Consider the following 25,347-nt stretch of genomic DNA (forward strand, 5'->3'; position numbering starts at 1 on the left):
GGCAGGAAAGTGTGTCTGTATCTTGCTTTTAAACTGATGACATACAGTATTTCCCTTGGAGAACACCAGCTGGAATGTCCCTGGAGCCAACTCTGACATCACTCCTGCAGCTAATTAATATGGACAGGTGGCTAATTTGGCTTTAAGCCTGTCCTCCAGGATGTTCTACTCAGTAATCAAGCTTGCTTCTGATAATGACAAAACATAAAAATTCTAACAAAACATATGGATTTATACCAGCATTTCTGGTTTGTATAATTTGTTTTCAATGTTATTGAAAATAAATTACAATCAGAAATCTCAAATTCAAAACATTTTCCTTGTTGAAATCAGCTTATTTTAGGCTTATAACATACTTATGCACTCTTTTCTCCCAGTATCTTTGTCACTTATAATTATTCCATTAATAGTATTTTGAAATTTATCTGCATGGATCAAAAACTCCATAATCTGATCTGTATTTGATGTGACCAGTCAACCCAGTCACCTGGTATGATACTGCTCTCTCCTTGCCACAGTGTAAACATAGAGCTTGCTCATTGGCTTTCCAACAAGGCCTGTACACAGAAAGCTGAAATATTTCCATGCATTTTGAGATAATAAAGCTATGTATGCATAAACTGAAGACAAACAGAAAGGGGCTACAGATGACATTAAATATTGGTGAAATTTCTTTTTGGGTTATTTCCTTAAATCTACACATGACAGCTAAATAACACTTGTTTTGTGCTCCATCTATTAAATTCAATATTAATAGCTTTCTACTTCAGTAGGATGCTTTAATAACATAGTCACTAAAGCTTATAATGCAAACAAAATCTTTTAAGAAAGACTATCTTTAAAAGATCCCAGTGAAAAGTCAAAGAAACAAAAAGCACTTTCTTTGCATTAAATGTTTATGTTCTCCTTTCATTCTCAAAACCTAGTTTCAATCCTGAAAATAAATGTGTCCATTGTTTTTCAGAGACTGACTCTGGGTTCATTTCAGCCAGTGGCCATCTGACATCTGTCTTCAAAGTGACAACCAAAGTGGATTCACTTGGCACTGATCAAGGGAACAGCAGCAGAGCCTATTTCTCCTATATACATTAGTCATAGCAAAGACAGAGATCATGTATTCTGCATATCTGATAGTACATTTTGCCATAGAACAGAGATGCATGATGATTGCCAAGAAAAACAATGCTTTTTAAGCTAAACCAGCCTATTTATATTGAAATGAAACAACTGGGAATACTCTGACTTACCATGAGACAAATATTAAAGCACCTGTATACCTAATCAAAAGCTTAACAGGCTCCCAATCCTGAAATGTCATTCCTTTATTTAGCAAAACACAGTTCCAGCAGTAAAAGCAGTAGATCAAATACTAGCTAAATATTGTCATTATTATCTTGGTGAGAATGAAATTAATTTCAATTTCAAAAAATGTGAGGCATGGAAAAAGAACAACCAAAGCATTTAAGACATGGAGAAAGAGACAGTCCTTCCATTTCTAAGAGTGAGACAAATGTAGGTGAGATCAAATCTCAGCATTAGTTTAGTCGTATCGATTTTTCTATATTTTGAAAGGTTTCATTCTTGCTCTGTTTTATACAAAAGGAATTTTGTTGTGAGCTTGACAGAAACCAGGATCTCTTTTCTAGAGCTTCCTAGCTCTGCCTTGCAAGTTCCTGCAAACTGTAGTTGGTATTCTAAACTGCTATTCAAGTACTCACAAAGCAATGAATATATAATTGGGACATTTCTTTCTTGCTGTTTTTAACCATTGCTTAGCTAATTATACTCCGGAGACACTATCTGACTTAGCAGCAGCAATGCTGAATAATTCAGAAATATGGAATATCAAAAATGCAGAAAGAAAAGCTGTCATGAAAATACCCTGGTGTCTGTTTTAGCTAACAACTCTGACAGCACATCAGTTACCAGCCCTGTGATGAGCAACTACTGTTCCAGCTATTCTTATCATCTACAGATTTTTTGAGTCACAACAAGAGAATCTCCAAAGCAGTAGTATCTTTAGACTGAAATATCTGACTTTGAAAAATGGATTAAGGACACCAAAGTTTACTTTTTCCATTACTGCTGTATCTCTGGAAGGATGTGTATACTATTAACATTACTGTTACAGGGATGGAAACCAGAGAGGGACCAAAAAAAAAAAAAAGCTCAGAAAGGCAGATTACTCCAAAGTAAATATTAACAGACTCTGACCTTAAGGCTAACACCAAGTTTATTTAAACAGATAACAAATATACAAAACACCAGAAATCTCAAGGTGTATTTTAAATATCAAAGTCAATCCCATCATACTTCCAGCTTGCAAAATTTACTTACTGAAATCTTGTTCATCGGTACAATAGGGTTGATGGATCAGGCTCAGTCACTAGTGGGGGTCTCCAGGACTCAGTTTTAGGGCCAGTTCTCTTCAATGTTTTTATAAATGATCTGGATGCAGGAATCAAATATGCATTAAGTAGGTTTGCCAACAACACTAAACTAGTAGGAGCTATGGATTCCCTTGAGGGCTGAGAGCCCTTACAGAGAGATCTGGATAGACTGGAGAGCTGGGTAATCACCAGTCATATGAAATTTAACAAGAGCAACTGCTGGATTCTTCACCTATGGCAGGGTAATCCTGATTATACATACAAACTTGGGAATGAGAGGATGGAGAGCAGCTCCATGGGGTGGAAAGTCATCTGGGGATTTGGGTTAATGGCAAGCTGAATACAAGCCAACAGTGTGCCCTGGCAGCCAAAAGGGCCAACTGCATCCTGGGGGGCACCAAGCACAACATTGCTAGCCAGCTGAGGGACATGATTGTCTTACTCTATACAGCACTAGTGTGGCCCCCACCCTGAGTAGTGTGTGCTGTTTTGGGTGACTCAATATAAGAAGGACATAAAATTATTAGAGTGTGTTCAGAGGAGGGTGTCTAAGATGATGAAAGGTCTTGAGGGCAAGGTGTAAAAAGAACAGCTGAGGTCACTTGGCTTGTTCAGCTTGGAGAAGAGAAAGCTGAGGTGTGACCTCATTGCAGGCTACAATGAGGCAGCAGAGCAGGAAGTGCTGATCCCCTCTCATCAGCAACAGGACAAGAGAAAATGGAATAAAATTGCATGAGGGGAAGTTCAAGTTAGACATTAGGAAAAGGTTGTTCACTGAGGGGGTGACTGGTTGCTGGAACAGGCTCCCCTGGAAAGTGGCCAAGGTACCAAGCCTGTCAGACTCAAAGGGCTGTCTGAATTACCCGTTTAATCATATAGTTTAGTTTTAGGTAGTCCTGCGAGGATTAGGGAGTTGGACTCGATGATCCTTATGAGTCCCTTTGAATTCAAGCTATTCTATGATTCTCTGATCCTAATATAATCTTCTACGGTCTTCAGAAATTTCAGAACAATTAACTGCTATAATTTTTCCCTTAAAACCATATTTTTTCCATGCTATTACACATGCAAATAAGAATAAGAAAATTAACTCACAAAAAGAAAATGAATGTGTTTGAGCTTTTCAAAACAAAAAGCATCTATGTTAAGTTAAAGTGATGCTACCAAAACCTTGAGAACCAAAATAACTTTTACCTTAGATTCACATGAATTGTCTCCAAACAAATAGCAGTTTAAATGTAGAGATACTAAACACTATTTTTATCCATAAGGATAAAATAACTCAGAACACTCCTCCCAATGTACAGGGCCTATCCAAAATACTTCTTACTTCTGGCTCCAGCTTTACAAGAACTATTCCTAGTACCATGCTATTATGATCAACAATGACATTGCAAATAAGAAAGTAAACAAAAAGACTATGTTAATTTCAAGCTTCATTAGAAATACAAGTGAAAAAAACATTAAAGCTTATTAAATGAAAATGGACTCAAGTATTGGAAAAGTAACACCAACGTTCTTGAGGAACCTTTCAAAAACATACCTGGCTGCTATCCTGTGCATCTTGTGCCTGTTACCTCACCAGGACCAAGACTGGATCATTGAACTTTTGCAAGAAAAGCTGAGATGCATAAGGTCAGATAGTTCAGGAATGGATGAAAAGAGTATCAGATAAGCTTTGGAAAGGGCAAATGAAACTTTAAGATCTATTAGCAGAGATCTTTCCAGCAGATACAGATCAATATCACTGCTGAGGATTGCATGCAGTACGATGCTGCATACAAAGCTGGCCTGCTATTTTCGAAAAAGGACAAATGAAACTAAACTTAGAGCTGTGTCAGAATAGTCAGAGGCATTACAAATCTAGTATTTAATGAAAAGAGGTTGAAGAAGCCCATAAAATTGAAGACAGAAACAGGATGTGATTTCTCTTTAGCAACAGACCAGGAAGTTATCTGACAGATCAAATATTTTTGAACAATCTGTCTGCTTATGTGTGTTCAATTCATTTCAGAAAGACCAGCACTTTCAAAGATCTGAGACATCATCTCTGCTGCTCTCAAGTTGCAGGAAGCCCTCTAGTCCTGCTGGTTTCATGTGTTTATGGGTTGAACTCCAGGTCTTTCAGCATCACTTACGCTCTTGGGGTATTCTGGATTCTCTCTCATGTCCAGAATGTAGAAATGTACAAATTCAGTTAACAAAGTTGCATATTTAACTTTCTCAATCCGAGTCAAATGAAACCATAAAAAACTAGCTATCTGCAGAACTACAGCTATTGTCTCACTGGGTAATTAATATTCCTGCTGGTGCCTGTTGCTTACATATGCACAGCAAAGTGCCTTTCAAGTTTCCTTCAGTTATCTCCTGCATTTGTGAAAAAATTCTTTTCCAGCTGTTAAGAGCTGTTTTTCCATTCATGGCATGCACCTGTTTCAGGTTATTTTTTTCTTCTGTAACTATCTGAAGAAATTGTTCAGAGGAAAAAAAAAAGGAAGAAACCTACTTGATTTAGCATCTGCTTTCTAGCACTGTTTAACATGGGCTTCTATATAAAACACTGCTTAGAGAATAATGGAATCATTTAGGTTAGAAATGACCTTCAAGATCAAGTCAAACTGTAAACATAACGCTGCCAAATTCACCCTAAACCCTGTCCCTAAGCACCACACCTACACACCTTTTCAATACCTGCAGGGATGGTGACTCAATCGCCTCCCCGGGCAGCCTGTTCCAATGCTTGACAATCCTTTTGGTGAAGACATTTTTCCAGCTATCTAGTTTAAACCTCCCCTGACACAACTTAAGGTAATCTTCTCTCCTTCTATCACTTGTACCACCACCGTCTTGCTACAACTTCCTTTCAGGTAGCTGCAAAGACTGATAAGGTCTCCCCTCAGATTCTTTTTTTCTCCAGGCTAAACAACCCCAGTTCCCTCAGCTGCTCCTCATGAGACTTGTGCTCTAGATTCTTCCTTGGGTTTGGTGCTTTTCTTTGGACATGCTCCAGCAGGTCAAAGTCTTTCTTGTAGTGAGGGGCCCAAAACTGAATACAGTATTCAAGGTGTAGCCTTACCAGCACTGAGTACAGATGGACAGTCACTTCCCTGGTCCTGCTGGCCACACTATATCTGGTACAAGATAGGATTCTATTGGCTTCCTTGGCCACTGGAACACACTGCTGGCTCACATGCAGCCAGCTGTCAACCAAAATCTCCAGAGTTTTTCCCACTGGGCAGCTTTCCAGCCATTCTCCCCCAAGCCTGTAGCGTTGCATGGGGTTGCTGTTTTGGCCCAATCATAGGACCTGACACTCAGCCTTGTTCAACCCCCTAGCGCTGGCCTTGGCCCATTGATCCAGTCTGTCCAGGTCTCTCTGTAGAGCCTACTTTCCCTCAAGCAGATCAACACTCCCACACAATTTGGTGTCAACTGCAAACTTTCTGAGGGTGCACTCAATCCCCTTGTCCAGATCACTAATAAAGACAAGAAACAGAACTGGATCCAATGCTGACCCCTGGGGAACACCATTTGCGACCGGCCTCCAACTGGACTTAACTCCATTCACCACCACTCTTTGGACCTGGCTATCCAGGTAGTTTTTTAACCAGCAAAGAGTATGCCTGTCCTAGCAACGAGCAGCCAGTCTTTTGCAGGAGAATGCTGTGGGAAATGATGCCAAAGGTTTTACTACAGTCTAGGTAGACAACACCACAGCCTTTCTCTCATGCACTAAGCAGTTCACCTTCTTGTGGAAGGAAATTAGGTTAGTTAAGCAGGATTGCCTTTCCTAAACCCACACTGACTGGGCCTGATGACCTGGTTATCCTGCAAGTGCTACATGATGGCACTCAAGATGATGTACTCCATAAGCTTCCCCAGCACTGAGGTCACACTGACAAGCTGGTAGTTCCCCCAGTACACTTTCTTGTAGCTGGGCATCATATTTGCTGACTTCCAGTCAACTCTGACCTCCCCAGCTAGCCAGGAGAGCTGATAAATGATGGAAAGTGATTTGGTGAGCACATCTGCCAGTTCCTTCAATACTCTTAGGTAGATCTCATCTGGCCCCATTGACTTGTGGACATCTAAGTGGTGATTGCTAACTATTTCTTCTTGGATTATGGGGTTCCATTCTGCTCCCCATCCCTGTCTTCAAGTTCAGGAGGCTGGTTACCCAGAGAACAACTGGTCTTACTATTAAAGACTGAGGAAAAAAAGGCATTACGTACCTCAGCCTTCTCCTTGTTCTTCCTCACCAAGTTTTCCCCCATATCCACTAAAGGATGGAGAGTCTTCTTCGCTCTCCTTTTGTTGCTGATAGATACATTTTTTATTGCCCTTTACTGAGTACCCAGATTAAGTCCAAGTTGGGCTTTGGCCCTTTTAATTTTCTCCCTCCATAACCTCATGCCATCTTTGTAGCCCTCCTGAGTTGTCTGCACCTTCTTCCAAGGGTCAAACTCTCCTTTTGTTTCTGAGTTCCAGACAATGCTCTCTGTTCAGCCAGGCTGGTCATATTCCCCACTGCTTTGTCTTTTGGCACAGCACATGTGGACAGTCTGCTACTACAACTTTAAAACTTCCGTCCTGAATAATGTGGAGCCTTCCTGGACCCCTTTGCACTTCAGGACTATCTTCAAAGGTACTTAATTCTAAGAGGCATTCTAATAACATCCTTAATTCTAAATGCTTTTTCAGGTGCATCTGATCTAATCTGAGTCTCTGTAAAACTAGAAATGTGTGAGTTGAAGAGTTACTATTACTCAGCCCAAGCATCACTAGAAATGTCCAAGCATTTCTAGTTTCATCATGTGTTGTACTGTATTTATTCTTAATATGATTACTAGGGAGACTGTGTATTTAGTATCCCTTACAATAGTTAAGATTTTACCAATGTTATCTCGAGTAAGAGTTTCCTGAAGCCAGAAACTTGGGAATTAAGCAGAAATTAAGTAGATTCAGTAGAAATGCCAGTCAAAAAGATTTTAAAGGTAGAGGGGATGTGACATTAGGTCCCACAGACAAATGCCCCATCATAAAGAATAAGAAAGTAAAATCTCTGGAGAAAATGAAGGTATAAAAGAACAGCCTATACTGTAATTTTGTGTCTATTTATTCTATGTTTCCTCCTTCTCCCTGGTGAAATGAGGGAAAGGTTGTAGAGTCTAAAAGACAACAGAAGCATGACAATTTCCATCTGAGGCTGAGAGGAGATGATACCCTGACTTATGAAGAAAAGGTGCAGCAGGCATCTGAGATTCTGAAATATTCTATAACCATGAAAGGTCAAGGGCTACAGCAAAATAAGTTCTAGGATTGCATTTGCCCTTTTCACAGCTATTGTCACACTGCAGAGGAGTTGTTGTCTATGATCAGCTTTTACAAAAAGCATTTCTCCTCCTCTACTATTACCAACAGATGAAATCTACTCTGAAAGAAAATTCTCATTATCAGTCCACTTTGACTTTCAACTTTTTATTACTGAATTGCAGCCTCTTCTCTTTGCTAACCTTTAAACTGCTAATATGAAATTTCCCCCCCCCCCCCACTTTTTTTTTTGTGCTGGAAGCCAGCACTAGTAATCACCCTATGGGTTAGCTGAGTTCTTCGCTACAACAGACTTTTCCTTTACTGTTTTTATAAATGATTTCTCTAGTGACAATTCTTGTTACACTATTAAACTTTATTGAGTTACATCGGAATAACTTCCTACAGTTCTGTGGTGTACTTGGCTCTTGGATATGCTCATGCATTGCCACTGACAGAATCTGTAGGTGGATTAAGTGTATTTTGTTTTTCTGATTTAAAAATCTTGTCATATTTTCTTTGTTAGACCTAGGTGAATACGCATAGGTCAAATAATTTTAATCAAACTTCCCTCGAAAATCATGGCTGTAAATTATTTTAATATCATAAGAAAATCTTTTACAGTTAAATGCTGCTTCGATTACATTTCAATGGGACTTTGCTGCATCAGCCAGCAGGTGGAGATGTAAGTCCAGTAATTACTGCAGATAACAGCTATTTGGCAGTTCTTGATGCAGTTGAAGGTTTGTCTAATACAATTTAACATTTCTTAATAAACATTAGATAAGACAGATGAATCTGTCTGCAGTTAAGACCAATCTATCAGCCTTTCTTGCAACACACATTCTTACAGCCTATGGTCAGTGGTACCCATGGAGCTTAGGAAACTTTATATTAAAACACTATTAATGAAAATAAAAAGGCAGCAAGTTAAATAGGCAATCAAAATAAATATTTTCTAATATCTGACAATGTGTTATCAAATATTTTAAAAGCTCTTGGTAATTATTATATCACATTAAAAAATAAAACAACAATATAAAAAAATGTCATCCCAATATCCACATTTTGACAAGTTTTGAGTCTTTTCATGCCTACATAAGTTATGAGCACATCATTACCTTCCAGTAGATATATGAATGTTCCTAAAGTATCATCATTTCCATTGAGACAGTCACAATATTCTCTTTTTGTATTGAAAATGTATGAATCTATTAAATTATCATTAAAGGAATTCATACTGGAAATTGGTTGCAATAGTGATAATATCTTGTGATTTAGAAAAAAAAAGCAATCATCTCTCAACATCCTTCTGCTACAGAATAACAATAATATGCCTATTTAGCAGAAACGGAAATGCAAACAATTACATTAATATGAGAGAAATTGTAAAACTTAAGGGAATATAGTTGGACATTTATAATAACTTCATTTTGTTTATGCTTGATTTAAGATCAAATGAGAAAATACCTTAAATAATAGGGTCCATATAACTTAGCTATATCAACTAATTTTATATATATATATATATATATATCACCTACAACTGTGGAGACAGGCAACCTATAACAAAGGATATTCTTCCCTGAATGCTCCGTGAACAAGTCCAGAACAAAGAAAGACTGCGTTTGGAACAATTTTGCTGTTTAAACTGATGTTCTGTCAAAGAGGATCACTACAAAATGGGCTAAGCATTAAAACCTACTGCAAAGCAGCAAGCTAGGGACCTGAAACGTTTTCCACAGGCTGAGAACGTGGTGAGATTGCTTTCCTTTGGTGCCTTCTGAGAGTCTCTTTGAAATCACTACCCTGAGGTCCCCAGACAGTTATCTGAAAACACTGCTCCAAACTACTTTCTTCCCCACTGTTTACCTTTTCCTCAGATACTCTGAGAGGTCCTTTGCATATTTGCAATGTCTCGAAAGAGAAAATATTGTTACTGTCCTCCCACTGTGTTCCTGGTTTGTCACCATCTCTTTCTTCCACTGTTAATGCACTGCACGTCCGTAGGTCATTTGTACTCATGGCAAAACAGAGTGGTTATTTGCCCTAGCACAAAAAAGCCAGGGAAGTTCTGCAGAATCAGCTAAACTTTCAGATGGAGAATGAGGAGAGCAGAGGGAGTGGGTCTCCTCTCTTGTTGCAGGCACCTCTTTCTCTTTGGGGGGCAAATGGACTTGTATAATTTAATGCCTACAGTGCCTCTCCAGCACTGAAAGTAACACTGACATAACAACTTAGCAACAGAAAACATCAGATGGGTTGATTTTCCAAATAACTCACTTGAAGAGATAGTTATGTGCTGTTTTCCCACAAGGGAAGTGGGTATTTTTAGAAATGGGTGAAGGTGATATACAAACCTTGTTCTCTAAATAAAGGACACTGACTTGGCAGTTTATAAAACAAATGTCAACTCTTTTGAGCCTCATTTGTACTGGGTCTCTCAAAAGATATGCATAGCATTTTATAAATAAACTAATATAGCAAAATTGGGAGCGTTTATCATAATTTCCACCTCACAGGTTGCTGGAGGCTTTTGCCTTTGACTCTTCATAAAACTTGTCTTCCAGCTAGAATAGCTATAATTTAGTTCCTTATGAGAAAAGAAAAGAGATGCTAGTACATCTGAGGATGATTCAGGATGTGATCTTGCTTTGCTTATTTCTAAGGTCCTCATCATGTCAGTACCTAATTGAATTCTCCTAATACTTTAAACAAAGTTTGTTAACTCTTTTTCTCGCTGAAGTCTCAGATAAAACATCTGATTCATAGACGGTTGTCAGGGTTAACAACTACAGAAATACGGAAGAGAGATAATAACTGTCAGAAAGATGTAAAAACTGCTGACAGCCGTTACTAAAAAGCAATCACCTATAACTTAGCATCAAAATGGAAATTGTCCTGAGAGTGTCTGCAAACATTGTTATGCATCTGACTCAGTTCAGCGTTGCATTAAAAACCTGTACAGCGCAATTCAGCAGCCCTACTCTGTGGAGCTTTAAATAGTGCTGTATGCATTGCTGTACTAGTTTGGAATATGTGCCCATGAGGTCCTAAATCTTAGTCTCAGGTATGGAAAGGGACCTGAAAAGCCAGCTGCCATTGTGTTGTAAATCTGTTGCCACCTAGACCATGTGGAGGAAGTCTTGTGTATCATTTTACAAAGGTTTGCTCCACAGGAAGCAAGGCTCTCAAATCTGACAAACGTTCCAGGACCATAAAAGTGGTATATGCTGTGTTTTTGGCTGAGAAAATGTAGGAACCACTGGATGTATTCTTGGAAAGTCAGAGGCTTTGCATATCTTGATTTCTGGCATGAACCAAACAGATTTTCTTACAATCAGGATTTAGAACAGTTTTCCCTTTGCACAAACCTCCAACAGAGCTTAAATAACATTGCAAAGGCCTGTGAAACCAGGGAGTTAATCGGAATTAAAAAATCTTAGCAAACAGGAATGAAGTAAACAAAAGCAAAAAAGATAAAATTCAAAATGTTCAGCTACAAAGTATCACACTAATCTAGGGATACTGAGGAGAGATCACCTTTTTGGACATGACCCTTCAAGCATATATGAAGACAAATGCCTTGCCTTCAGATATATAAAACCTGAATTACAAGAGCAGGATGATGAACACTTGGCTAGATACCAGTTCTGTAGCAAATTATGTGGAGGTTACACCACAGCACAAGCCTGGCACAAATCAACAACTTCAAAGAAATATAAAAGGAACATAGCCTCTGAGCCAGGCAGTCACACAACTATTCTACCAGGCAATGACTAGGCTTTGGCTGGTGCCGTATCTGCTCCGAGTGTGGAAAAAGTTCAGAGGAGAGCAAAGATAATAATCAGAGACCTAGAAAACATGGCTTAATAAGAGACTTAAAAAACCAAGATAATTTACTTTAAAATTAACAGATCCAACATGAGTCCTCAGGTACTTAAAAGATCTTCTCCTAGTGTACAGTGTATATTACAAAATATAAGAGAGTTACAGGCTGCCCAGAGAAGTTGTGAAGTCTATTTCTCTGGAGATATTCAAAACCTGCTTGGTTGCATGCATGTGCAACCTGCTGAAGGTGAACCTGCTGTAGCAGAGGAGCTGGACTTGACCTACAGAGGTCCCCTCCAGCCCCTTACCAGTGATTCTGTGAAGTTGCGGCAAGAAAGTTTCTTACTAAAAGTTAAAAAATAGTACTGAAACACTGGCTGTATGTAATTTTCTTCCCAGTCCCTTCTTTTCACGCTCCTAGCACACACTGCATTTGCAGCCTAATTTCTTCAGAATGGAGGCCAGAAAACCCTCTTCACCTCAGGGCTAAGGATGACCCACAACCAAGAGAGCCAGACATTCAATTATTCTTTGTTGTTAAAAAAAATCAGAAGGCATATAACAGCAGGTGAAGATGCTTCTATGCCATGCCTAGTTGATTGCTTCTTCTGAAAAAAAGAACCATGGGCATTGCAGGGGAGAGAAAGAAAAGCACTGTGATACCATGGAGTATGTTGCAGACCCTTTAGATTAAGAGAGAAATGACACACACACACCTCCCAACTCCAGCTGCTCATACAGGACAGATGCTAAAGAGTATTACTAAACTTGTGTCAACAAGCATACATGGAAGTTGCATCAATGTACAGATTTGGAAGCCGTTTGGCACAATGAAGGGTCTGACAAAATTTGTCAGTGGTTTTAGTCTTTGTTCTCTATTCTGTTGGAAACAACAGTAGCACAGATATGGGCTTTGGAGAGCAATAGGTCATTCTGTAAGAATCTCACAACAGCAACCAAACAAAAATGGAAGTAGACACAAAGGTCAATCCCAACTTTATGCTGGTAAGATAAAATGAAAAAGAAGGGTGCTGGGTTTGTGTTTCTTAGTAGCAATAGGTCTCACCAAATTCTGCATGAAAGTTCTGGAGAAAATTACTTGAAAATATAAAATTAGAAATAATTATTTTAAAAGCATGGTTTCTTTTTCTTCATGGAAAATTGTTCAGATATGATTTTATAATTCTGAAAGCCAAGTGATCTACAACAATAGAATGTTGCTAGTGTTAAATAGGTCACCTGTAATCACTGAACAACATTGATGGTCTTCTTGGCCACCATCCCAATCGTCTTTTATGTAAAAAATATTAAATTTATGTCCAGAAACTTCTTTCTTTTCTAGTGACTGATAGCTTTGGTGACCCACTCTATGAATTTGCCCCAGCAAATGGGAAGACAGACCATCAAATGCTGAAGTTAATACTTGTGTGAAGTAGCAGGCTAACAGTTCAAGAAACAATACATTCAAGATGTTCACAGCAAACTATGAAGCTCCAAATGTGATAGAAAATTGGAAATATGAGTTTCCACAGAAGTTGAAAAAAAAAAAATACCTACTGCAGTATCAAGACATCATGAACAAAATTTATTCTGTTTTGTCTTAGGGGCAAGACCACTGGCAATATCAAGTGAAAAGTTGTGTATCAAACCTGAATCTATTCAGCAGCAGCTTTTTATCCTTGATGGTTTTGTGTGGGTTTTTTTTTTTTTCCTCATTCTAGCAGATTACATTCTCTATAGAGATGCCTGTACTGTCCTGGCCTTCAGAGAACATGAAATATTCTCTGATATATAATATTCTCTGATATATATAATATTCATGAAATATGAATACAACTGGTTGTACGGAATACCTACACTGAAATACTATCAGAGGCAGGAGAAAATGATCAAACATTCATATCTTGACTCATAAATGGTGTGTTAGCATCAGCATTTTTCATTGAAAAAATTCTGAGCTTTTCATGGAGCCACAGGTGGATGGCAGTTTGCAAAAGCTGTTGTCTCACCTAACAGCCTTCTACAGACCATAGCTTTTCAAAACAATAAATCAATACTTTAGATTACAGAAACTCACACTGGTTGGAGACTGCTTCTCTGCAGAATAATTCCTTTGCATCAAACAATCCTGCAGCACAGTTCAAAATAGTAGATTATACTCAGGCTTTCAAAAAAACAATGATTGTTTCTGGTTGCGAGAGGTTTTATGAATACGTTTATAGGCAGAAATCAGCCATAAGAGACAGACTATAAAGGACTGGGAGCTATAGAACAGAAATCATTGTTCAGAGCACTTTTTAAACTTGAGAAAATGATCATAAAATTGTAAAAGTACTTGTCAGATTTGAAATGTAGTCTTAGGGAAAACTTCCTTTGCACCAACATGTTGTTAAAAGTATATATAAAGACTGAAAGTAAGGAGCTGCAAGAAAAGAGTATTGCTGAGAGTATACAATCTTAAAATAAAAAAGCATGCTGACAACAGCTTGCATAATAATAATAATACGATATTACATATGCAAATCAACAGAAAATGTCAAGTAATCTTCCAATCTAACACACAACTGTCTACATTAAGGTCATATGTTAAATCCAAGGTTGAGCGTCTGCTATGCAAGAGAAGAGAAAAATACACAAAGCTGCTTCTACTTCCACTAGCCTAGTATTTGCCAAATTATTGTTCTTGTCCTTTGCTAGAATTACATGATTCTCCAGCCTCACCCTTCCCTCAGGGGGTGGGTCTAGAGATGACAGTTCCACATCAGAAGCCACACAGGCTGTTACAGAAAGGTACCCTTGGAGAGCAACGATTGGTCATACAACAAAAAATTAGTGACTTTCCCAAATAGGTGCTGGAAGTCTTGGCATCTAGTAAGTAGCAGAACACTCTTTGGTTAGGTTTTCCACCTTGAGTTGCAATTCAATAGCAATGCTGTTAGGTCTCACTCATCCCTTTCCCTCTGTCCTGTGTCACAAAGTTACAAAAGCACAAAAGTGCTCTGAGGAGCTGTGCAGCCCTTTCCTACTATAATTGTTTTGTGCTATGTTAATTCTCCTGATTAGCTTGTGTTTTTTCCAAAGAGTTTTTTGAATTGAACTGTTGATGTTCTCTTGTCTGGTTAAAAATGTGTTACTGCTGGCTTCAATGGACACAGATGTCTATTTTCAGACTGGGCATGTGATAACATGAATTGATGTAATTTAAGTGCTGCCAGGAAATAAAGAGCAGTCATCCCCAGCAGACTTGAGCATATCAAACCTCTGCTTTGTACTTCCACAGAGCTTTTAGCCCAGACAGGCTATTAAATCATATAAACTGACATGCTGTATATCATATTCCATTATAGTAACAAGGTTACCCTATTAGTTTAAGTGGCAATCACTTGGGTTAGGCAAGTCCTCCAGAGACTAGAGTGCTTACACCACAGAAACAGCCACACAACAGTATATTCCTAAGTCCCAAACTTGTTTGTCCCATAAAAGTATGCTCCCAAACCTCTGTCATGACAGAGAAACAAACCAGTCAGAGATAATAAGTCAAGGTGATGCTTGCCACAAATGAGGTAAAGACCTCTGGTGCTTCCTGTTTATAGAGCAGAAGAAAATTTCCCAATTAATCTGAAATTCTGCTGAATGATCATTGACCTTGGAATCAAGACAGTGAGAATCATCACAACATGAGGATGATTTCACAATTGTCTAACAGTTTTCCACGATACATTAAAACACCAATTTGTTTTGTGTTGTTTATACAACCGAAAACACATCAGAGCCCACTTCAGAATACATTGAGGTAGTCATACACGAACTGCAAGAGAAAAATCACTACAGCCAATTGTGATGAGCTGCAAGTATGATAAATCACGTGAATGCAATATAAAACCTCTGTTGTTTCTGCAGCACATTACTCCCCAGCTTTCTTGCAGGCCCCCTTCAGGTACTAGAAGGTCGCTATTAGGTCTCCGTGGAGCCTTCTCTTCTCCAGGCTGAAGAAGTCCAACTCGCTCTGTCTGTCCTCGTATGCGAGGTGCTCTATCAAGTCAAATCTTGGTGTAAAACTACTTGTTGTGAACAACTGCAGAGGGCCTGAGACCAGGGGTGTGTGTTCACTTGGAAAAGCTAAGATCTGAAATGAAGCCAAGTTATGCCACAACAAAGGGTGGAGATACTGTCTGAGTGGCACTGCAGGTGTATGAACAATAAAACGTGCCCATGCTCACACTGCAGATGAATGAGAATGTCCAGATTCTTCACAAGAGGGATTTTGAACTAAAAGACTGCATCCACATAAATGGTGTCCAACAGGAGAGTGCCTGTCAAGCATTGACCACTCCAGAATAAGGTTTAGAAAAAAAAGGAGGCGGGGAGAATTAATTCCAGAAGCACTAGCTCAGCAGGCATTGGAGTTCAGTAAGCTCTGCGCTATGGTCAAAAAAAAATCCACTTCTGTTTGTTGTATCAACAGCAAACACTGCTTATGTCTGCTGCAGCAGTGTTTTGATCACGTGCAGATGGAAAGCAAATGTATCATTCAGATGATACAATAATTGCTCTTAGGTTTTCCCTAGTTTGATCTGGTTTTACATGCACTATTTCTTAGGCTGATGTGACCTTTTCTGTTTAGCGTGCATACTGAGCTGGCATTTTAAGCAAAGGGGAAGAACTTATCAGCACAATTTTTGGATCACATTCACATTATTTGCTGGTGTTTCACTAAAAACTGACAGTTTTCCAGTTCATTAAGGAAAAGCTCAGATCTGATACTGTTGGTACACTAATAGCTTTACTTCTTTCCAACAGCAAAATATTTAACCTAAACAAAACCAAAAAATCCCTACTGCTTACAAAATAGTAACATTGTAATTATGGTGCTGGCTGAAGGCATTTCTAGTTTCAGTGTATATGCACCTAAATGAAAACTGTTCTGTCTCTTTAATTCTATAGAAGCTGTTTTGGTCCACTAAGTTACTGATATCTAAAATAGTTTGTATCATTTACCTTACTTGTAAGCAAAGTATTGAAAGCTTGAGGTGTCAACAGAGAAGGCCCTAGGAGAAAAGCAGTACTGGATTTGAATTAGAAAATAATTCTTCACCTAAGCAAAATTCATACTGATTATATAAAACACTTCTATACTCTCTCCATTCTAGGCAGAGGGTATTCTTGAGCAAAGATGTTGTCCTAGCTCAGCCAGCCTTCAATCCTGCTGCCATGTGCAGGGACAGACACAGAGGTCCCACATGCAATGTTGCTTTTCCACCTACATCACTCTGATGTGGATCCTGTAATGGGGAAAATGGAAGCAGACTCTCGTTGATTTGTGTAAGAACTGGGAAGCCTTTCACCTTTCTGGGCAGATGACTACTCAGACTACAAGAGATTTATAGGCTGCATTGTCCTATATGTTGTTCCTTGCAAAGCTATTTATCCGTGCATCTTACAAGTGATTTCTGGGCAAGGTGAGTATCCATTACTGCTATGCTGATAGTAACAACAGTTCCTGAAAAAACTTGTGTCTATTCTGCATTGCACAAAGCCTCATCTGTTCTAGAAAGTTTTCTGCAAGTCCCTCCTCTTCAGGCCTCTCTCGTCTTTGAGGCATGCATGCTACAAACTGCAAATGCATAAAACGGCTGATAAACAGCCCTGTAGCTACACTGGAAACATGGAAGTTTTGCTTATACACAAACTTCAAATGCTGAACAAAACTATATGAAGTGCTTGGTGACTTTCAGTAAGTGACAAAGAATTACAGATGTTCAGAGGACCAGAAAGACTTGGGGAAGAGCAATGGAGGCTCTCGCAGCCCTGGAGTATTATGTGATTGCACTAGCTGCATCTGTGTTAGAAAGTGGTTATATTAGTAGCTGATAGGAAGTACTTCATCAGCACATACACCAATGTAAGATGAAGATTGATGTGCCTAGATGGAGATAAGTAAAAAGGAACAAGTAGATTAATGAAAATAAGCCCACTGAATGCCTCAGTTGCCTACTTCTCCCTGTACAGAGCTGGTCATTCCCTGGATGAAAGGGCCAATTTCCACACAAATTAGACCTATTACTTCAAAACAGTGCAGAGTCTGGACCCCAGACAGCTCTTCTGTTGCTATTGTTTACCAGTTTTATTTCATGAAGGGAAAAATGCTGAGTTTTTAAACTGCCAAGGTCTGCACTGTGGAGTTTCAGCCAGGGGTACTGACAGCAACAGAGCCAGTTCTGCTGCTAGCCCTGCTGGGATGTATGCTGCATAAGAGACCTGGAGCTTTGCCACATCGAGCCATGTCTGTCTGTCTATCTGTCCTCTCTCTGCTGATGTGGATTAATCCCAGTTAATACTTACACAAGAATAATTGATAGAGAAGAGGATATACTTTTGTGAAGAGTAGGAGATAATTCCTGTGAATTATTTACAAATCAGCTTGACACTGTCCAGGTTTGACAGCCCTATGTCTATGTTACAGCAATACATACATAGTAGCAATATCATCAGTCATAAACAAAGCATCTGTGGGCAGAATGAGGACTCAGCTATTGATGCATGTATTGTGTCAATCTCCGGCAAAGAAAATATTAAAATAAACTCTGTTCAGGAAATAAGCATAACTGGTTTCATTCACTCCTTGTCCAATGCCAATATCTTCCCCTACATACAAGTACCCATTTCTTTTATGCAAAACCACTTTGCCAGAAAAGATGGGGAAGGTTTGTATTTCCAGGCACATCTTGCAAATTCTGCAACTAGTTGCCCTAATCTTTTTTTCTAATTTTGAGGTTTTATAAGCCTGTATAGAAGCTGTTTGCTTCTACTACCTTTTATTAGTACAAAGTGGCCTACATGGAAATTTCTGGGCTTGAATTCTTCTGCTAAAATTACCTTCTTTGCTTGTTCTGCTTCATGTTCCCACTCTTCCCTTTATTGCTACTTACTCAAAGGGGTCGCTGGGATCATCTCTCTGGAGCTCTGGAGGAATTGGTATTCTTTTGTAGTACATTTCCCAGTCAAAAGCTCCTCGCATGGCATCCCCCGCCTGTGCCTCATAGCCAAAGTGATTGTGGTCAATGACATCGATCATAGGACACACGATGGTTTTGTGGTTTAGTGCAATCTGGTCTGAAAAATGAAAGTAGAAAATAGGAAACGGCATGTCTAGTCAAACCATCTATCATATTACTGTAAAGCGAATCTCACAGGTTTTCTGATGTTTGAAGATTGCTTGCTTTGTTCCCTATTGCCCCCAAATAATTTCATTTTTCAAATCTGTATCAAATCTTTATCTGAAGTGGACTTAATGCAGTTGGGAAATGATTAGAAGGATTTACAGTTCTTTAAAGGGAGGCATACCCCCGTGAGATTCAGGAGTCCAGTCATCTATGTCTCTGTCACTTTGCTGCTCTGAGCTGTCCCCAATCTGTCAGCTACAGAACAAGCCAGCAAGCAAAATGTAAAAATACTCCTTCAGCTGTGGGGAGTGTGTATGGCAAACTCCTGTGAGACAGATTTGTGTTCCTAAATGTGAATCTCAGCCCTTGCAACCATTCAGTCCCTGCCCCTGTGGCTCCACTGTGCATCAGCTTTGAGATCAAATGCTACAAAATTAAAGGCAAACTCCAACACAAAGAACGAATCAGGGTTTGTGTCCTTTTTTTTTTATTGATCTCTGAGAAATAAAGGAGGCCCTACAGTATTATTCTTATTCATTTGTTTTCTAAATAAAAGGGTTTATTTTTGCTTTTTCAAAAAAATTTAGAACTGTGAGTCTAAATAAAATTCCCATCTCTAGTATAAGGACAGGGCGCACCAGACCCTGCTTTGGTGAATCCTATTGCTTAATCCCATATAGCTCCTCAGAAAAGAAATGTAAAGAAGATATTCCAACTGCAAGAACTAGGCCAAAGAACAATGGTTAGAAATGAGGAAGTACAGGGGAAATTCGCAGCTGTGCTGGGATGAAAGGACAGTAGAAAAATTATCTATGAACCCTTGAAAAACAAAACCTCAAAGTTCCAAGCATATTAAATCTTTTTCTTTCAATGGTAGCCTAGATTCTTTAAAAAAAATGTAATATATTGTTGGGCTTATGTGGAAAACCTGATTTTTTGTTTAAGGATTAGATTTCAGTAGTGCTTGACAATACCCTAAAAAATAAATCAGAAGCCTAAGTGTGGAATGAACACTTATATAGGAAGGCAGATAATGCTGGTGCACTGATTAACTAATAGATTCCACTTCCTTGCTTATGAAGTATTGAAATTAAGAAAAAATATCATTTCAGCAAAACATCTCCAGTTTTTGCCTTTATTCTCATCTGTTACTAGAGGCTACAAAAGGGGGAACAATGCTGACTGCTAGTGAGAAATCTGGAAGTGTCTGGAAGTTCAGCAGGTTTTTACAACCTTATCCTTTAATAGTGAAATAAATTTAAGGCACAGGCCCTCACAAAATTCTAGGAAACTCATGTTAGACATGACAGCTGCATTACTGTTGCTATTGCCAAATATAATTACATTCACTGGTATACTGTGTAGTGTTATCAGTAATCATTTTGTAAAGTCATTTTCACATAATCTCTTTCCTGGCAATACTTGTAGGGTTTATAATCTGTCTCTGATCTCCCACTTCCAAACTGATTGGAAGAGAGAAACTAAATGGGATTGATTTGGCTGAAGTAGGTCAAAGGTAGACTCATTATACATTAGCATCTTTCTATTGATCTCTAAAATCTGCTTCCTTTAAATACACTGGAGGATTGGAAATCTCCAAGTCATATGCAGACATAATTTCTACAACTCTGCAAGAATTTTGCAAGTAAGATGATGCTTACCTGCCCATTCTTGTATGCATTTGCAGAACTTGCTTCTCAGCCTCAAAAACGCTTTAGAGATGACGAGGAACCATACGAAGATCTTGACTTTTAAAGAAACCATGGTGTGTGTAGTCATGCACACCAAAAGGCAGAGTAACCAAACTTACAGCCTCAATGTTTCTTTCAGTATGCCTAAAATAATGAATTTTGCACACCTACTTCTTAGGCTTAAATGCAGCCCTAATTCAAACTTAGGAAACAGAAAAAAGGGCTGTAGGGCTAACTTACATTTAACAGGAGTGCTAGCAACATAGATTTACAGACATGAACATGCTGCTCTTTGCCAACCACTGCTCTTTATTCCACCAGCTCCTAACACAAGAGCCTGAAAGTCACAGCTGACATACTTTACAGAGTCTTTTCCATTGCCTCTCGCAAATTCCTAGTGGTCTGAAAATATCGATCCATTATTCCATTACATATATGCTGCAGATAAAGTGAGACAGATAAGCATCATTTACATGTATAAATCTTGCCGATTTGAAGGAAAACACGGGATCAAGAGGGAACATTGCTCAGAGCCTTCTTCCTAGCAATTTTAAACAATATATACACATACATTCCAATTCAACACTTTTCATAAAGCTGAGTGTGCATATGTGGCAATAAACAAGAGTTTCCAATATTTTCTCTTTTGTAAAATGCATTGCTTTAAGTTTCAAGTCCTTGTTTCAAATTGGCCTGCTTAAAGTACCAATGTTACACTGAAAATATTTTTAGCTTTCTACTTAAATTTGTAATTACAGATGATGACAACATTTGAATGGCTCAGCAAATCATCCTCTGTTATTTGAGTTGTCAAAAGCACTTGTACACTCAGCCTGCCCTACTAGCAAGCAATGTATCATATAAATGTTGTGAAGAGGGACAGATATAGCTAGCAGGTGTCTTGGCAATTTGCTAAACATGATATATTCCCACAATAATTTCACGATCTTGGTCAGTAAAAAAAAAAAAAAAAAAAAAAAAATCTGTTTTGACAAACCTGGTTGCAGTAGCCTTTGGCATTACTGATCTATTGTTCATCTTCTCTATTACTCCTCTCGTGAGCACCATCAGCAGAAGGAAAGTTGGGTCAGCTTCTTTCAAGCTAGTTTGCTGCTCATTTCCTTGCCTTAAACCTGCAGTAACTGCAACTTCACACACCACTAAGCTCACAAATACAGTTACTAGAAATCAACTCAGAGCTTTCCTTCTGCTGACTTTATACTACTGAGAAGTGATAACAAACAGCTGTGTTTGCAAGGATTTTTATATACCTACAGCTGCCTGCTCAGTCAACATCAGGTGAAACTTGCTGAGATCTCAGAGTAGCTTATCTCAATTTAGGATCCCATATAAGTTAAAGAAATAAACCAAATAAAGCTCAAAGAAAAGCCATTTTGCTCCTGCTTTTAAGAAAACAAAGCAAAGGGACTATAAGTGGAAACAACTACAGTTCAGCTCCACAAAGCTATTTAGATACCTAACAATTACTGAAATAACTCAGTTTTACTTTGGCCTAAAGGGTGATAGTCACTTCTGAAAATGTAAGCTAGATGCTAAATATAATAAATTTTAGAACCACCTTTAAGTAGTTGCTCTTGGTTCTCCATCTATTTGCAAAGTCTCATTTTGAAAAAAAGAATCTTGTTTGGAACACTGGAAACCACTGCCCCTCTGTGAAGACTGGCAGACTTCACTGCAGAGCTGAACTAGGCTTTTGTTGAGGATGTTTCACTACACATGGCACATACAATCAGAGCTAAAATAGAGCATCTTCAAAGCAATAAATACATAGCATATTCTGTGTTCTGGTTTCCTTGAATGATATTCATTCAAATGCAGTGTTGAGTGAATCACAGGATAGACCTTTATATAAATGCTTGCAAAAACATGTTAACTTTACTATTGTTAGTAGCCAGGTGTCATCTGATTTCAGTGTAGTAAATATTTGCCACCTAATTGTTATGAGAAAGTTCTCTAATCCCTTTTGGAAAATAGGGCACAGGGAATCTTTAAATTACTGGTGGTGTATTCATTCTCTGTCCTTCTTCACGTAACGATCTACTTTTTCTTTCAAAATAAAGTGTATTGATCCCAGGCTCCAGTGTTCCTCCAGATTATTTTCTAGATCCTCTGGCTGGTTAGCTAAGGGAATTTCTACTACATGTGGAACAAGAAAGATCTCATTCCTCTAGAGAACTAAGCAGAACTGTGACTTGGTCGCAGATGAAGCTTTTCTTATCTTTCCAGTTTTTTGGCTTGAGGCTGAGGGTTATGACCATCCGTTCAATACCCAACTGCAACCTAAATGCATTTGTGAATATTCTGTGTTTTCAGTTTTTATAGGGTAAGTCCAGCTATATACACCTTCATTTCAGATAAGAAAGCAAGAAAAGGAACTGATTTTGCAACCTGCAGTTTTCCCATGTCTAAGTTAACAAAATAGAAGGGTTACACCTCATTTACAGTAACTCAGGAAAAGATTTCAGAGGACAAGAGCGAGAATCTTCTTCAGAATTTCTGATTAGTGGCAATGTATTATCCATGATGGGGCAAAATCAGAGAGCAGAGGAAAGGTGGCTGTAGACTATAATAGAGTGTATACCAACTACTTGTCAGGGTTATTTGTAGAAGGCTTATTGAAACTTGGATTTCTCTCTGCTCCTTTATGCCATTTGGACTTTACATGAAGACATGGAGGTTACTTTTAAAGATGCTGATGTTGTGATTAAGGGCACAACAAGGGGATAGACTGCATGTGTAATTTGATCTGAAAGCTAGAAAGGTTGTAAGTTTGGAATTTTGGACATTATCTTGCTACACATCTGAAGAAAAACTAGGTTTTTGCTTTTGTTTTTTAGTCTCAAGCAATAACTCATTAGCAGAACAGCATCTCTTCTTGGCTGCAAATGTTTATCAGCTTATTATGTGGCCAAACCAGTCCTAGCAACAAAAATCAACAAAAAAAAAATCATTAATTGGTGAAATTCTATCCTGTCATGTACTTACGCATACTTCTGTAATGAATACAAATTTCTTTAATAGTAAACTTGGACATTTTCTTTGGTTTTGTGAGCATAAAAGCACTCACTGTGCAAAGCCCATAGACTTTGCATGTAGTCAGGTAGAAAAGGGGACTTTTGAAGAAAAGGGGACATTATTTTCTGAAGTGAAATCCAACTATTGATTCTTCCCATTCCTTTGACTAATGGAGCTTTGCCAGTTGCAGCTGGAATTCAGCAAAGCAGTCAATAACAAATCATTTTTCCTAAGCTTCCTATTGTGAATGCAATTGTTATTAGATTTAACTCTCAGGCCTTGGATACATTTACAGAAAAGCTGTTTTATTGGAATGTGGAGGACTAGGAAGAAGTATAATATATGCATAACGGAAGTTTTCAGATGTATAGTAATAACAAAATTAATTGTAACTCTAATAGGCCAAAGTGATACTTCAAAATTTTACCAGCTTTTTAGTCACAAGAACCATAAAATGCAACTGCTTGCTTTTCTCTCAGTTGTCTCTCATACTGAGTCTTATACACTGTAGCAGAGCTCCACGCACTTCTATACTGTGTATGTTCTGCTTATTGCGGGACATAGCTTTGATTACTTGAGCTATGCTATATGCTCTAGTTTTTGTGGCTGATGAATGCTCATACACTTACTAAGCAAGGGAGGCAGCCAATTCACGTTGACTTCACAATGGGAATCCAGAAATGTCAAGACTTCTCCTCTAGCCAGCGAGGCTCCTAGCAGTCTGGTCCGAATAAGCCCTTCTCGTTTCTTGGTACGTACAATCCGCACTTTGGCAAAACGGACCATGTATTCCTCCAGCTTCTCTTTTAAATGTTCTAGAAAGAAGGGCAAAAAAAGCGTCAGTGGTGCCAGGCCTGGAGGAGCCAACAGAAGGACAGGATGGCATACAACCTGCAAGCAGCTTATCTACTTCCATCTCTTGTCACTTCAAGTCCTCCAAAATCTGCCACAAATCCTCTCTGAGACAGTTTGGAAAGTGCAAATGTTCTCTGTTTTATCACACAGAGGAAGACACTGACACTCTGGATCTTTTACTGCAGTTGCTACTGGCAACCTGCCATCCACAATATAGTCGTGGCCAAAACAACTGCAGGATATTCATCCATCCTCTTGTTCCTGCAGCCCAAGGCCAGATAAACACTCTGGCATGCTTTTTTATAAGCAGTGTCATTTCCAAGTGGGTTTCCTATAACAACTAATTATGAAAAACTATGCTTGGAAAGCAATTTTTAAAAAGTCAAATATTAAATTAGCTTTATTAGGTAGTTTTTATAATGGGAAGGGAAATAGACGTGAAGATCTTCATAGGTGGATACCAGCATGAAGCAAAAGGACAGCTGACTTCCTAATAAAATTAAGCTGCGAATATAGATCATCTGATAGATTCTCTGATCTGCATAACTTGTCTCTGTTTGTATCACAATGCAGCATCTTTGGGAATGTCTTTTCTTCTGACTAGACATACATACTAAGAATCAAAAAAAAACCCCAAACAAACCATAAAAACACTCTTCAAGTTTGCCTCTTCCTAATTACATCTGCCACAGAAATAGCGATCTTTTGTCTTTGATAAAACACCTCAGCTTATCAGACTCATTACTTTGGAAAAATATACTAATTTCATTTTGCAGGAAAAGAGCAAGAAATGCTTAGTCTCCAATAATTAAAACTAGCGATAAGCCACATTTAGTGATGCTAGGTGTTGAAAGCTTAGTCTCACTGAAAGGCATTTGCCAAGTTAATTGCTTCTTACATTAGCTTGTAGTTCTTTGGACTTGTGTTGTCGTACAAGCCTTGATCCAGACCTTGCCTCACTAGAGATTGCAAGAAGTTTGCTACCAACTACCCAAAAGGGCTACCATTTAGCAGTGCACTGGCTGACACATAGATTAAAGGCAACAAGCCAAGTTGTCACAGTGCAGAGAA

General features: G+C 38.6%; 1 protein-coding gene across 1 annotated transcript in view; it reads right to left on the minus strand.

Moving 5' to 3' along the window:
• The window catches only part of GALNTL6 (polypeptide N-acetylgalactosaminyltransferase like 6), a 451,816-nt gene that overhangs the window by 60,162 nt on the left and 366,307 nt on the right, over nucleotides 1-25,347 (minus strand). The window contains exons 5-6 of the mRNA XM_069855784.1: nucleotides 24,051-24,236; nucleotides 18,461-18,644 (exon numbers count right to left, since the gene is read on the minus strand). Coding sequence (XP_069711885.1) covers nucleotides 18,461-18,644; nucleotides 24,051-24,236 — 370 coding nt within the window. The remainder of the gene's footprint in view (nucleotides 1-18,460; nucleotides 18,645-24,050; nucleotides 24,237-25,347) is intronic.

The sequence above is a fragment of the Phaenicophaeus curvirostris genome, chromosome 4 (genome assembly GCF_032191515.1).
Source record: "Phaenicophaeus curvirostris isolate KB17595 chromosome 4, BPBGC_Pcur_1.0, whole genome shotgun sequence".
NCBI lineage: Eukaryota > Metazoa > Chordata > Aves > Cuculiformes > Cuculidae > Phaenicophaeus > Phaenicophaeus curvirostris.